Raw genomic sequence first — 16,074 nt, 5'->3', positions numbered from 1 at the left:
TGCATGCTTTCCCTTGATCTAGGATGTTGTTTTGTGCTAATGATCCTCATGCTATTTGTGCTAGGCCATGGTATGGAGGTGGGGGTAGAGCATTTGCTTTGCAAGCGGAAGGTCCTAGGCTCAATCTCCACAATGGGCTGAGAGTATCGCCTCTGAAATCCTGGAGGGTTGCTGACAGTATAGATAGCGTAGCTGAGACAATACTCAGCTAAATCGACTGATGGCATGACTATATAAGACAACTCCCTAGGTTCCTATTGAACCAAATTGGGTCTGAAACTGAGAGTATAGCTGTGATTTATTGTTAGTTTTCCAAAGATGCTAAGTACAATTAATGATTTTCTCAGGAAGCAAACCATGAATTTTCTGGAATTCTTCAAAATATGTACTGAGTAATGAACAATTCAGTTTCCACTGTTGTTCAGTCCCAAGTAGCAATCCAATGAATTTTGGTCTCTTCTCCCCACCCTCCAGGTTATTTTGTAGTGTTTGTCATATCCCAAGTATGAATGTTCAGTATTTCCTAATGAATATCATGCTCACTAATGTGTTCAAACAAACTACTTTGGCTACAAGGAGCTGGTAGATATACAGGTGTACAACTTTTTTAAAAGTTTAGTGTTTGCTCCTCTCTCCTCAGCCACCTAAAAAACACATTTGGGGCCAGAAAGTTAAATGAATGCTGCACACTGAGACCTCAATGTAGTCTTTTGAGTTGTTTGAACAGGTTCTCGTATACACTGTATGTGGGCTCAGCAACTTGGCCCGGCAGGCAGCTATATGCAGTAGGGGACATGCTATGCCGCCTCTATCCCCATCTAACCCTCTCACCCACTTCCCTCTTAAGCTGCAGCTGTGGAAAACCAAGCACACCGGACTCAACCCTAATGGGCACAACCCAGGGACCCCTGATCACCACCATGTGTGAACAAGATGGCAGGAATGAGTTGCAACTCCTGGAGCTGTGCAGGGAAGGACACATTTCAGCACTAGAATATTTGCTTAGCACATACTGGCTGGATCCTGGGCATCTCCAGGGACCGGCTACTGTCTGCAACCGTGGGGAGATGCTACCAGTAACACTGAGCTCAATGGACCAGTTGCCTGACACTCAAAAGTGACCAGACCTTCCTTCCTCTCCCTGCGCACAAGCCTACAGGAGAGCCGACAAAGCTGCCCCTCCACTTGCTCGCCGCCTCTTCCTGAGCCCTATAGGAGAGTCAGTGTGATGCAGCGTCGGATCTGGGAGACCAGAGTTCAAATCCCTGCTGGCCCAGGAAGCTCCCTGGATGACGTTGCGGCGAGCGCTGCCAGTCAGGCTAAACTACCTGGCAGGGTGGTTGTGGGGAGAGGGAGAACCAATGTCTGCCGCATTGAGGCCCTTGGAGGGAAAGGTGGGGTGGAAGTGAAACGTGGAACAAATACAATGCAAGCCGAGCCTCGCTCTCTTCGAGAACCGCTGGTCCTTTGCGACCGTGCAGGGGCCTAAAAATAAAATTAACAGGCGGCGCGAGAGGCCTTTATAACGGGTTCCCGAAGTGTCACGTGTCCCGCTCCGTCCGCTCTTTCGCCGCCTGCTCGCATTCCCTTTTCGGTAGCGGAGCGCGGACGGGCAGCGCCTCACGGAGGCCGAAGTGACGTCGCAGTCGCTCGGCGGCGTGAGGGAGCCCAACAACCGCTCTCTCTGCCTGCTCCGCCGCCGCCGGCTCCTGCCATGCTGTTCCGCTTCGGGGTCGTCGTGCCCGCCCGGCTAGCCGAAGGCGGCACGGCGCTGTGCGTCTCGGGTTCCCGGCCCGAGCTGGGCCAGTGGGACCCCAAGCAGGCGCTGGCCATGAAGCCCGCGCGGCCGCTGGCTCCCTTGCCTGCTCAGGAGCCGGTCCTGTGGCTCGCGGAGGCGGCGCTGCGCGAGGACGAGGCCGCGTGCACCTTCTGGTACAAATTCCTCAGGCGGCACGAGACGGGGGACGCTGTCTGGGAAGGTAACGGCCGCTCAGAAAGCCGAGCTCCCTGCCCCCCGCCTTCTTCCTCTCCGTGTTTGTGCACCCGCACGCATGCGTGTGCCACGGGGGCGTGGCCATGACGGCCAGTTCTCGCGTCGAGGACGGTGGGCGGTTGTTTTTGCCTTCGTCGTGGGCAGCGCGAGAGACGCGCGCTTATTGCATCATCACAGCTGTGTCACCGTTATGTAATAAAGAAAAAAACCAGTCTGCCTTGAGCGGATCTTTTAGGTGTAGGTAGCTCACAAATGTAGAAAGTCTTACCCTCAGTCTGCTGAGATATATTTCTTCGCGTGGATGGTGCTGTGTTGGCTGCAAAAGGGGAGACAGATTATTATTATTATTATTATTATTATTATTATTATTATTAGGGATGGAGATAGTTATTAGGTTTGCAAACCCCTCTCCCTTCTGTTGAGACTGGGAATGCATTGTGAGGTGACTCCGAAGTAAAGTTGTACCTCGGAAGTCAAACGCCTTGTGAGTTGGAACGTTTTGCCTCCCAAACACTGCAAACCCGGAAGTGAATCCAGTTTGTGAATGTTCTTTGGAACCCAAATGTCCGACGCAGGTTCCGATTGGCTGCAGGAGTTTCCTGCAGCCAATCAGAAGCCGCACCTTGGCTTTTGAACTTTTTGGAAGTCGAACAAACTTCCAGAATGGGTTCCGTTCAACTTCTGAGGTACAACTGTAGTTGCGGTTAGCTTGTGATGACCACGGGGAATTAACAAGGGTCATGAATGAATACAGGGGCACACAGGTCTGTGGTTGGCCTCTGGCTGTCTAGAGAGACAGTGAAGTCAAACTGCTGCATTAACAGCACTAAAGTGACTTCTCTGTGAGGCGTTGGTGTGTATGGAGGTCCTGGGCTGCCTAGACAACAAGACCCCCCTCTCGGCCTCGCTGATGTGGTCCCAAAGGAAAGCAGAGCAAAACGTTTGGCACCAGCTTGTCTGCAGTCCAGCTGTCTTAGGGACTCTGCTCCAGATTTGTGTAGGGTTTAATCCTTAGCCTTTTCTTCTCCTGAAGATACAAGGTTTAGGATCAGAGTCTTTCTTCTCCTAGATGAGCTACCTTCCCAGGTTGATGAGCCCCACCTGCCCCTCACCTCCCTCTACAGCACATGCAGAAACTGCCTTCTTGACCATTGAACCCACTATTGGTTTCATTTGCTCAATTTGCCAGGGTTTGACTTGAGACCCATCGGGTACCTTCACCTGGGTTAGCCAGCCAGTAGAAGCTGTTTTCCAGAGTGTGGTCGCTGTCCACATGTTGACAGCTTCTAGGAGCCACAGGTGAGAACTGAGTGCAAAGTGTACAAACTCTTCCAGAAGGAGCACAAAGTGCCCCCACACCAGAGGTACCCCTCCCTTAACACCCGTACACCCCACTGTTGCAAATATATGCCATAAATCTCTTCAAAATGAAATGTAGGCTATTGCGAAGGAGGTGTGGTTGGATACCTTTAGACAGAATTTAGGGGGGAAAGGCATTTGCATCCAAAACAATCACTGAAATATCCTGTGAGCATGTATATTTTGGTGAAGACCAACAGTTCCAGTAGGTCATACTTCTTTGGTAACTTTGAAACACTGCTAGAAAGGTGTAGAAGTCCTTTTCAAGGGGTGAATGACTCACAGAGTAATGCTATGCAGGCACATAGGGATGGTGGGAAAGAAACTACTACACCCACAGAGGTTACATTAGATTTATATTGCCCCATTCACAGTGTTCAAGATGGCTTCACATCCAAATGCAGGGCTTAATAATAATGAAAGTTGAGAGTATAGTTTACATAGTGCAGCTTCCAGACAAAAATGTTTATGAGCTACTGCAGCTAAGGAAGTAACCATGGTTTATGGCACTGGAGAGGAAAATAAAGCAAGCCACGTTGTTTCAAGGTTGCAGTAGGCTGGTGAAAATAAAAGGCATTCTTTTGCAGTTCAGTGTTTTTATTTGCACCTTGAGAGTAGTAAGGTGTGTGATTGAAAGTTGCACCATGTACAGTTAATATTTAGCTAAGACATGTAGTATATAATTACACTATCTTGGTATTTTTATTTTTTTTGGAATTGTGCTTTATTGCTTTAAAATTTCAAAACCAGGTGTTATTATAAAACACTTGAGTACATTTCTTATGGATTGTGTGTGTGTGTGTGTGTAATGGTGGTAATAATCTATTCTGTTCTACTTATAATTGCATAGAAAAGCCAGACAGTATTGGAAAGAGGGAGAAGACCTGGAGAAGCTAAAGTAGATAGTTGGAAGGGAAGAATGGACTGGGTACTGAAGGTAGCTATATATTGTTGTAGCTCGGTTTCATAAGGAAATCTTTCTGTTCCATTGCAAAATGACAGTAGGTTTCAGAAACAATGCATCTTTAACTTGCTACTACAGTTGGTAGCCGATCATTTCCTCGTGGTATTAGTAAAATCTAATTATGACAACTAGGAATTCTATCACACACTCTCCAAATCTGTGACCTCCAGAGAAGATTTTACTGAAATAATTATATTTCTAGAGAAGGGGAGTTGTAATTTCTTGTTCCCTTTCATGTCTTTTTTATTCTCTTCCTCAATCTTTTGCTCTCTTGCTCTCTCTCTCTTTTCGTTCCTCAAGCTAGAATGGTCTATAAATCAATACTTTCTGCTCCCACTAGATGTCCCTCTTGGACCTGAGAATGGAAAATCCTCATTTCTCCTACAAGACAGCACTATGAGAGCTTAATCGACTTTTAACTCAACAAATTTAAATTTTATTCCCTTTGTGCATTTCAATCTTGTCTAAAAAATAATAGAAGGGAAGGAACATTAAGTACAGCTAGGTATTGACTGCCTAATTTTTTAAAAAGCACAGCTTATTTCAATCCTTTTGCTGAGCAAACAGTATTAGATCTTTTAATGTTTTCAGGTATAAGGATACTTTGTGAGTGACTAGAAGTAAACACGAACATGTTGTAAAATCAAAACATTGAAAATAGTGCAATCTTCTATGGGTTAGTTTTCTGGTATGGTCTAAAATTGGGTTGGCACCTTTGGGCAAAATATGAGACAGGTCACACAAAATAAAGGACTGGTGGGGGTGGGGGTGGGAGGGTCACACATACTTTCATGGCACCAAATCCTCCCCCACATTGTGGAGGGGGATTCCCCACATTTGGTCTCCCGCTTCCCTCACCATTTTGGCCCTGCACTTTCCCTCAACTCGCATAGGTAGGCAGGGGCCAGGGATAGATGGCCAGCTCCCACAGGTGACTTGAGATGAAGCTCCAGCCTCTTGCCCATGCTGGTATCAGAAGAGACTAGAGTGTGGAAGAGGAGGGAGGAGGAGAGGTTAGGTCAGTGTGGCAGAGGGGGCTGAGCAGTGGTAGCTCCACATCATGCTAGACTTGGGGGCGGCAGCATAGGAAGAGCACCAGCAAGAGGGAGGGAGGGAGAAGAGGTTGCTTCTTTCACCTTTTCTCTATTGTCCCTTGTACTGGGCTGGTACCTTGTACCTTGTCAGCCACACCAACAGCGATGCAAGTGCCATTTGGGGCTGGCTGAGCTCAAATGTGGAGGAAAAGGAATCCTGTTTGAAGTCCAAATCGGAAAGGGGATATTATGTACAGTGGTACCTCGGGTTAAGAACTTAATTCGTTCTGGAGGTCTGTTCTTAACCTGAAACTGTTCTTAACCTGAGGTACCACTTTAGCTAATGGAGCCTCCCACTGCTGCTGCGCCGCTGGAGCATGATTTCTGTTCTCATCCTGAAGCAAAGTTCTTAACCCAAGGTATTATTGCTGGGTTAGCGGAGTCTGTAACCTGAAGCGTCTGTAAACCGAGGTACCACTGTAGTCAGTGGTCTGTGTTGCCTGAGCTTGAGTCTGGACTAAGGATTCTGAGCCCCTGTGTTCTGATTTAGTACCTGATATCCAGTCACAGAACATTTCAGGATTTGGGCCTCTGCCATTGGCCCTTAAACTCTGACTTATGATTCGCAGCTTGGAAGTTTAGGCAGCCAATGACATTGGGAGTGGGTGTAGCCCAGGCCTTCAGAAATGTATATAAGCAGTTGCTTTGCCCCTGTTGTCCAGTTCTGTAGTTCAATAAAGGTTCTTGCTGTTATCACTATGTCTTCCTTGTGGGAACCCACCTACACTTCAGGGGTTACACTTTTGTCCAAAACCAGAACGATCCCATTTTTTATAGGGACAGGTAGCAACTCTAGCCTGAGATTTTCCCCTTCCAGTTTTGTGCCCCCATGCATAGGCTTTAAAGGCAGTGGAGGCATATTGGATATTTTCTGGGTGGGGGCAAAAATCAGGGGATGAAATGTACCATCACAGTCTATCTCCTCAGACCAACTCTGAGTGTTATGCCAGGGACTGAAGTCAGACCATTGGTCTATCTAGCTCAGCATTGTCTGAACTGTCTGGCAGGGTCTTAGACAAGGGTTTTTCACAGCACTGCTTAGAAATTCCGGAGATTGAACCTGGGTCTATTTCATGCAAAGCATGTGCTCTGCTCCTTAGCTACAGTTTATCAAGCCTTTAGGTTTAGCTTTGCAATTGCCCATTTGATGGTTGTAAATAAGAGCAGTGAAAGAGACTTATAGCATAATCCTAGGCATGTATACTCAGAAGTAAGTTCCATTGTGTTTCTAGGTAAGTATATAAAGGATTGCAGCCTTATCTCTGCCTCTGTGCCACCTATAAGTACTTGAAAACAGAAAGGTTTTGTTCTCTTCCTGACTTGCAAGATTCGTGTGTGTGTGTGAATAAAGCTTATACTTAACACAGCAATGCCTCAGTTCCCTGAACGAAGGGACAGGTTTTTTAACTGATCCAATGAGCAAAAATTAACACATTCAGAATAGCAAGTGAGTATTCTTTTTTTTCTATTGTTTACTGCTGAAACAACTAAAGGGGGGGGGGAGACACTATATCTTTACTTAAGTTATTATCCACCATAATTTGCTGAAAAACAGAGACTAGGTATACAGTTTTTGTAATGTACATTTTGTAATGTACCTTTGCATTTTTGATATGCTAAGCCAGGCTTTAGAAATGTACAGGGGAAATGCTATTTGGAAACCAAGCAGGCCCATTGCCAAGTGGTCTGAGCCATCTCTATTTAGATAGATAAATTTATTGTCATTGTCCGTATATACACAGTATACACAACAACGAAAATCAAACACCCCCCCAAAGACCGGGTTCACATACACATTTACACGTATCTCCAACACTCTCATCCTATTCAGACATAATCTATAAAACATAACATAATCCAGAATATAACATAACCTATTTAAAGGCATAACATAACCTAAAACCTATCTCATTCCTTCCTACTCCCTGCTTGCTATTTCTTGCAACTGGCCCTGAGATCATTATTTAGTGCAATCAGAGCTCTTGGATAGAAACTATTCAGAAGGCGTGTGGTTCGTGTTTTCATTGTCCTATATCTTCTGCCCGAAGGCAACAGTTCAAAGAAGTTGTGAGCAGGATGGGTGGGATCTCTCAGGATATTGTGTGACTTCTTCAAAGTGCGAGACGTGAAGATCTCATCCAGGGTTGGTAGTTGGAGCCCAATAACATTCTGGGCAATTTTAATTATTCTCTGTAAAGCTTTTTTATCCGTTTCGGAGCTGCTCCCATACCACGATAATACACTATAGGTTAAGACACTCTCGATGGTACTGTGATAATAGGACAGAAGTAGGTGCTGAGATAGATGAAGGAAGCTCAACATGTCCATAGCTCTATACAGTAACAATCAATACCAATTCAGTCTTGCATTTCAAGCCATCTAATACTGAATTTACCATATTTTTTGCTCTATAAGACTCACTTTTTCGCTCCTAAAAAGTAAGGGGAAATTTGTGTGCGTCTTATGGAGCGAATGCAGGCTGCGCAGCTATCCCAGAAGCCAGAACAGCAAGAGGGATTACTGCTTTCACTGCGCAGCGATCCCTCTTGCTGTTCTGGCTTCTGAGATTCAGAATATTTTTGTTCTTGTTTTCCTCCTCCAAAAACTAGGTGCGTCTTGTGGTCTGGTGCGTCTTATAGAGCGAAAAATACGGTAAGTCAAAATGTGAAATAGTAGGGATGCTTCCATAACAGACTCCAATCTCAAGGGTTTAGAAACGTGGGACTTGTTTTGTTCAATGGTGAAGCCTAATAATGATAACAGGTAAATATCATTCCTTGAAGTACAGTAAGTGAAAATTGGACCTCAATGAATTTTCTTTTTCATTGTAATGCAAGACTACAGAAAGTTGGAAATAATTTATCTGAATCTCTTTATGAAACTTTTTAAAAAAAGAATCTGGTCAGCCAGCTAAGCTGAATTTTCACCTCCCTGTTTAATGTTGCACACGAGTTCTGTGTCAATCTGCCTGTCTGTGTTTCTTCTATAATCATTAGTCCAGGTTTACATATTGTAAAATCTTATTCTCCCCCTGCCCCCATAGTTTATTCAGATAAATTCAACTGCTGAGCTGCAACCCAGTTGTCTGGATTTGAACAGCAGTCTCTTTCAATTATATAGGACAGACTAGCTTTCAACCTTTGAGCTATTCTGGGGAAATATAACAACAACAACAACAACAACAACAACAACAACAACAACAACAACAATTTTCTTTGCTATTCTTATTAATAGCATTTTTATTTTTTCCACACAATTCTGTCATCTTTCTCCCAAACAATTTGTTCAAAAAATGATCTGGAATGAGCAGTAAGGTAGCCAAGTTATGACACCAAACCACTGCGGGTGGTAGAAAAAAAAGGATTGTGAAATGCTCCAAAAGATGTATCCAGAATGTGTGAAAATGGCATTAAAATGGCAAATGTAATTCAGTGTAAGCAAGGGGAAAGTAAAACACATGGGGGAGGGTGGTCATAAGTTCACATAAACACTGATCTTGACTGACCTCAAGATCATGATGGGGAGTTTAATGAAATGTCCTGTTCTGTGGTGATGTTCAGCACCAAGGGAAGGTGATGATGATGATGATGATGATGATGATGATGATGATAATAATAATAATAATAATAATAATAATAATAATAATAATAATTTATTATTTATACCCCGCCCATCTGGCTGAGTTTCCCCAGCCACTCTGGGCGGCTTTCAGTCAAGTGTTAAAAACAACACAGCATTAAATATTAAAAACTTCCCTAAACAGGGCTGCCTTCAGATGTCTTTTAAAAAGAAGATACAGTGGTGCCTCGCAAGACGAAATTAATCCGTTCCGCGAGTCTCTTCGTCTTGCGGTTTTTTCGTCTTGCGAAGCACGGCTATTAGCGGCTTAGCGGCTTTAAGAAAAAGGAAACAAACTCGCAAGAACTCGCAAGACGTTTCGTCTTGCGAAGCAAGCCCATAGGGAAAATCGTCTTGCGAAGCGACGCAAAACCCGAAAAACCCTTTTGTCTTGCGCGTTTTTCGTTTTGCGAGGCATTCGTCTTGCGGGGCACCACTGTAGCTGCTTATTTCCTTCACATCTGAAGGAAGGGCGTTCCACAGGGTGGGCGCCAGTGCCGCGAAAGCCCTCTGTCTGGTTCCCTGTAACCTCACTTCTCGCAATGAGGGAAACATCAGTAGGCCCTCGGTGCTGGACCTCAGTGTCTGGGCTGAATGATGGGGGTGGAGACGCTCCTTCAGGTATACAGGACCGAGGCTGTTTAGGGCTTTAAAGGTCAGCACCAACACTTTGAATTGTGCTCGGAAACGTACTGGGAGCCAATGCAGATCTCTCAGGACCGGTGTTATGTGGTCCCGGCGGCCACTCCCAGTCACCAGTCTAGCGGCCGCATTCTGGATTAATTGCAGTTTCCGGCTCACCTTCAAAGGTAGCCCCATGTAGAGCGCATTGCAGTAGTTCAAGCGGGAGATAACTAGAGCATGCACCACTCTGGCAAGACAGTCCGCAGGCAGGTAGGGTCTCCGCCTGCGTACCAGATGGAGCTGGTAGACAGCCGCCCTGGACACAGAATTAATCTGCGCCTCCATGGACAGCTGTGAGTCCCAAAATGAGTCCCAGAATGCGCACCTGGTCCTTCAGGAGCACAGTTACCCCATTCAGGACCAGGGAGTCCCCCACACCCGCCCGCCTCCGTCCCCCAAAAACAGTACTTCAGTCTTGTCAGGATTCAACCTCAATCTGTTAGCCGCCATCCATCCTCCAACAGCCTCCAGGCACTCACACAGGACCTTCACCGCCTTCACTGGTTCTGATTTAAAAGAGAGGTAGAGCTGGGTATCATCTGCATACTGATGAACACCCAGCCCAAACCCCCTGATGATCTCTCCCAGCAGTTTCATATAGATTTTAGAGATCTGTAGAGCCAGGGTTCTGAAACATGATAGGTAAAGCAAAGCAAGGCCAAGACCTTGGCTAAGATCAGGGTTACAGTTGTAGCAGTGTAGCAGAGGCAGAAAATAAAGTTGTTTCAGTGGTGCCTTGGAGCAGCTGGTAGAGTTTTGTAGCCTGGGCTAGTTACACAAGGTAATAGAGTCATAGAATGGTAGAGTTGGAAGGAACCATGAAGGTAATCTAATCCAGCCTCTTTCAATGCAGGAATCTTTTGCCCAGTGTAGGGTTCAAACCTTCAACCCTGAGATTAAGAGTCTCATGCTCTACTAACTGAGCTATCCCAGAAGAAAGCCCTGCTCCTTGAATGCTGCATCTGGCACTTAAAGGGCCAGTACCCTTTTCTGCAGCTGTTGAATTTTTCTAGGAAGTGGGGTGTCAAGTTTGGGGAAAGCTTCTCAGAGATCTCCTGATACTGAGGAGTCTGTATAGTACAGTCATTGATGTCATGTAGCAGAGATGTCTCCTTAGTGTTTGAGAGATGCAATGTGAGCTCCAGTGTCAGCAGATTCACTTGGGAAGGACACACCCTGAAATTATTGGTCCTGTATCTGACAGTGCTGATGAATGCACAAATGGCATGGCTGGTGCAGTCACAATCCAGAAAACAGAACTTACAAACAGACGTGCCAGACCCAGTGTGGTGATCAAGTCTCTGGAACAGTAACAAGGGCACCAATTTCAGATCTAGTGAACATATCACACCATGAGAAAATCTGTTTTCTGTACTCAGCTTCCCCTGGGAGAGCACATGAAATATGGTGCATTCAATATGGTTTTTCCTTAGTTGGCTAGCTGGATGTTTCTTTCTAGAAACATTGCTCTCTATGCCTATTTTACTTTGCAACCATTAAGAAAGTGGATAGTGGACGCCTTACAAGAACGCTGGGACCACTTGGAACTGCCCTAGGACTCTTAGCCTGCTTGTGTTACAGGTTTCTATGCATAAGATGCTACCCAGCATGTTGTGTGCTTGAATTCAGCTCTTTTGATGTTTGCACCTCCTCCCTCTTCCCACACCCTTTTGGAGCTTATGTTTTCCCTCCCATCACTGATCTTGGGCTACTCTGGATTACTTCTTTCTTTTGATCATGTCTTACTTGCTTTTCATATTCTTGTTTGTTCTTCTCTCCCATATGAGCTGCTCATTGCTCAGAGATCTTTGTTTTAATCTCCTTTGCAATAAAGCCAGTGGCTTTTTGATATGCCAGTTTGATCATCTTTCTTACGCATCATGCCAGGAGCCATATGGGCAGTCCTGCAGGCTTTGAAAGAAAGACTGTTCACAAAGATTGATTTGTAAGGCAGAGTTTGCTGATTGCTTTGTTCTTGGACATGTTGATGTGCAAGCAAATTGCATGGGAGAGTTTTTGAACAACAGTGGAATAAAAAAGGACTTAGTTCGGAATCCTTGATACAGAAATATATCCTTTCAAGAATAACCATTATTTGGCTTCCTAATGTTTGTCAGTGATGGGCTCCATTGTTTTTAATCTTAGCCTTTAGACATGAAAATTTCCTTCCACATAGGATATCCAGGCCACACCAGTAACGGACATAATGCAGGCACACAGCTCCAGCTTTTAGGCTTTGCGCACCACGTCGAGTAAAGTGTCCTTGCACAGAAACCATCTTCCCCATGCCAATTGTGTTTGCATAAGAGCAAAAGAGCCTGAGAGCAGCCTACAGGCTTCCACAGGCCCTTTCTCAACCGCTCCTTTTCTAGTTTGGTAGAAGTGTTTGTGTGTGTACTGGAAAGCCAGTATGATGCAATGGTTAAAGTGTTGGACTATGACCTGGGAGAACAGGGTTCAAATCCCCACTGAGCCATGAAGCTCACTGGGTACCCTTGGGCCAGTCACTGTCTTTGGACCTAACAACCTACGTTACAGAGTTGCTGTGAAGGTAAAATGGGGGAGGGGAGAACCATGTATACCTCCCTGAGCTTCTTGGAGGAAAAGGTGATATATCAATACAATCAATCAATCAATATTAGGAAGGACATAGGAAGCTGCTTTATTTGTCCATCTAGCTTAGTACTGTTCACTCTGACTGGCAGTAATTTTCCAGGGTCTCAAGCATAGGGTTTTCCCATTCTCTGCTATCTAATTCTTGTAAGTGGAAATGTGAGCAGTTGCTGTTCTGTCCCCTGGAAAACTGCTCCTGGACAATGTAGGACGGGGGCAAAAACCAGGCAAGGATGGTTACAGTGGGAAGGAAGGACCAGGAGCTTCCCGTGCATGCACTTCCTTGAGCTAACTTATAGGATCTGAGCTTTTGTGTGATTTGTAAATGAAATGGATTAAATATTGCAATGGTGCTGTACAAGGTTGTGTTTTATTTCATGTTAAGAAAACACTTTCTTTAAAAAAGAAATTCTTAAAACTACATTTATCCAAATAGGAAAGCTAAAGCTATAGCAATGAGAGAAAAATGTATTTGTCAATCGATCTGGACTTTACTAATGTGCTCTTTGTTTGGCCACATCCCTATTCCAAAGTGATTTTTGTGTTTCTTTCATTTATTATTCAGCAAGTAAAAGAGGAGGTGGGTGGAAACTGATTAATTTTGTCCTTTAAACTCTGTATGGGAGAAGGGGATATGTGGAAATTGAAAAAAGGTTGATGATTTAAACAGCCATTATTTCTAAAGTGGTATATTGCAGACATTTATTTTTCAATGTATAACTGCTTAAAGTTACAAACTGAGTAGCCAATCACAGTCCTTCCCTCAAAACACCAAAAAGCTTCCTCATGAAGGGTGTGATACTATGTTAACTCCTTTTTGAGCAAAAATAGGTAAATCTGGTGATATTTCTTGCCTCTGCGTATGAGGATATATTATACATTTGTTGCCCTACTGTGGTTTTGCCAGATGTGAGCTGCATATTCTACCACGTACAAGAGCATTTTATGTCCAGATATTTCTACATGAAATTCAGCCTTCAAGATTGGCCCCAAAGCCTGTTTTCATTGTATGTGTGGATTGGGGACTGATCAACTAAATCTGCTAATTCAGAGGAACACCAAGGAAGTACATCCAAATCTGGGCTTGAAGTAATTTCAGAATGAATAGAAAGCTGAACTTAAAAGAGCCTGTTAGGTTTATTTTTCATTTGTTCTGAAACAAAGGAACAGATTGTGAATGAGTATATCTTTTTGTATTCATTAAAGGCCTGGAGAGATGATCTGTGTCTCTCACAGGAGGAGAGGCATGAGCTGAATTCAGTAGCCGCTCCTGCTCTTAGCATTTCCAATTCCCCTATTACCAGAATGGTCTGGTCTGGGCAAGAGAAAAGATCTATCAGGGGATACCATTCCTTCCCTCCCCATAACCTGCCCCCAATCTCATATGGATTTCCCCCCTCTTAGATTAACTCCATCTGGACCTGATGGTTTGTCCTTTTTCAATTTCTCAATAAGGTCTAGAACTTCATCTCTCATCACCACAGTGGAGTGTTAATGCATATGTAGGTAGCTGTTTCCATATGGTCATTTGTGCATCTTCATCCACACATGAGGGCTTCCAGTTTTATGCCACTGAAATCTACCATTATGTTTCCCATCTACATCATTGGGCAGTGCTTGATGGGATGTATTCGCACTTTGTGCTGTTGTCCGTTTGTGTCAATTAGTACTTCCCTGCCCACCATAAGTTCTAGAAACCTAAGATTGATTGTGGGCAAATGTGTATGTCTGTGTTTTTCTGTGCACTTGTACTTTAAAAAAGAAAAAGGAAGACCTTTTTCAATCTACCAGATTTGCACAACATTTTCTCCTTTAGATGCCTCTCTGATTTTATTCTCTGGCTCAAGACCAAACTGATCTTGCAATTGGGGGGGCATTGAAGAAGAAGAAGAAGAAGAAGAAGAAGAAGAAGAAGAAGAAGAAGAAGAAGTAGTCCCCAGTACTGATTTACTTTGGGGGCCTGGTGGTGATTCTGTGGAGGAGTCTCTGTTCTCAGGAACAAGTCCATTTGGGCTAATGGTGATTTATACAGGATTTGATCCATATTTGATATTACTTCCTGTCTCTTTGATCTACCTTTCTGGTAGTTCTATTCTCTTTCACTAAAGTACGCCTTACTTTTAAAACAAGAGTTAACCAGATGTTTCATAAACAGTCTGTAAAAGCTAGAAAAAACGTTGTTTGGCTTTCCAAATATGGAGTTAGGGTTTACAAATCCAGGCAAGAGATTTCATGGTGGCACATGCCATGTTTTACACAGCAGATGGCACTCTTAATGCCTGAAATAGGGAAGGAATCCACAGATAAACAATGTGTGTTGAAATCTCTGGTGCAGAATTAGCACAAAGTGGTTGCTGGTGTCTAGGTCACTTCATTTAGAAACATAATGTGGCAGTCATCTGCTCAGGAGTTCTCACTACATCTGCTTCCTTGAGTGATGGATTTATAATAAGAAAGGTGAAAATTTTAGAAAACCTTGTAGATGAAACAGTATTTTGAAGGCATCACTGAATAGTAACATTTTGCACATGTGGTCATTAGCTTGTGAGAAAAGGAATTCTAGTGACAGTTAATGAAAGGAGTTATTTCCCCCTTTAAATTTAGGTTTAACTACACAACACCTTGTGTTTCCATTTCCTGAAGGAAAATGACTTTTACTCCAATGGATGGCTGCGTTGCTTTCCCCACAACAGGATACAGATAGGGTTGAATCCAGACTTGGTCATGCTTATGGCAGAGCAACTGGAATCAACTGGACTTTAGTTTTTGATTTCAGTAGGTCTACTCTAAGTATGATTAAGTCCAGATCAACCTATAATATGTTTGCTTGTGTGTGTTTATAATGTGTACCCTCCCTGCTGACTGAATGAAAATCCCATGAATTCAGAGCTCTTTGTTTTTACACCATTGAGCTATATTGACTGACAAATTGTGTGTGTTCTCATTTCAGGCAATGGGCCCCACCATGATCGATGTAGTGTCTATAACCCAAGCAATTTGGTCGATGGAGTTTACTGCCTCCCAATAGGCCATTGGATTGAGGTTTCTGGCCATACTGATGAGATGAAACATACAACTGACTTCTATTTTAATATTGCTGGACATCAAGCTATTCACTACTCCAGGTAACAAAAAAAAGAGATTAGGTGTTATGAAAAACAGCATGGGAAGATGGTGATTTACTCTATGATCCTAAGCATGTCTACTCAGAAGCAAGTCATGCTGCGTTCAGTATGATTTATGTCCTAATAAGTATGATTAAGATTGAAGACTTAGCTGGGAAAACAAAATACTTCGTATTATTTGCTGATGGGTGATCATATGTAAACATGTGGGTGCTCAGATACCCGAGTCACTTTTTCAAAAGTTTTGCTTGCAGTTGTGCTGACTAGAAACTCACATTTACACATTTGTTCCCCCACCCTCAAGGTGAATTTCTAGCTGCCCTGGATGATCAGAAGACTGCTTTTGCATGCTTTTATGGGGCACTTGATAAGTGGTGGTCTCCTTTACTGATACCACTTGGAAGATCAATTATTGGAATCAGCTAATGCGAAAAACTGCCAGTCAACTTAACTTACATAATTTTAGAAACATCTGACATTGTGTCAACTGACAATCTGATTATGACACGGGATGCTTATTTTTAACACCAGCTGCTGTCGTCTTTATTTGAAGTAGCAAAGCATTGTCCTGTCTGCCCTCTAGAACTAAAATAGTTATTGTCCAGTAAACAAGATTCTCAATAG

General features: G+C 43.8%; 2 protein-coding genes across 3 annotated transcripts in view; both read left to right on the top strand.

Annotated features, from left to right (window-relative positions):
* The window catches only part of LOC310759978 (pancreatic secretory granule membrane major glycoprotein GP2-like), a 52,072-nt gene extending 42,609 nt beyond the window's left edge, over nt 1-9,463 (top strand). Inside the window, exon 10 of the mRNA XM_083607825.1 lies at nt 9,204-9,463. The gene's annotated coding sequence lies outside the window, so the exon portion shown is untranslated. The remainder of the gene's footprint in view (nt 1-9,203) is intronic.
* The window catches only part of EPM2A (EPM2A glucan phosphatase, laforin), a 35,176-nt gene continuing 19,228 nt past the window's right edge, over nt 127-16,074 (top strand). The window contains exons 1-2 of one of the 2 annotated variants that reach the window (XM_083607831.1): nt 127-1,979; nt 15,276-15,450. In XM_083607831.1, coding sequence (XP_083463957.1) covers nt 1,715-1,979; nt 15,276-15,450 — 440 coding nt within the window. In that variant the 5' untranslated portion in view covers nt 127-1,714. Of the gene's footprint in view, nt 1,980-2,206; nt 2,231-15,275; nt 15,451-16,074 lie in introns of those variants that run through there. The other variant, XM_083607832.1, reaches the window with a different exon arrangement.

Source organism: Podarcis filfolensis (genome assembly GCF_964270895.1).
Source record: "Podarcis filfolensis genome assembly, chromosome: 3".
NCBI lineage: Eukaryota > Metazoa > Chordata > Lepidosauria > Squamata > Lacertidae > Podarcis > Podarcis filfolensis.
The sequence above is the reverse complement of the archived record's forward strand: the minus strand, read 5'-3'. Positions and strand labels throughout refer to the sequence as shown.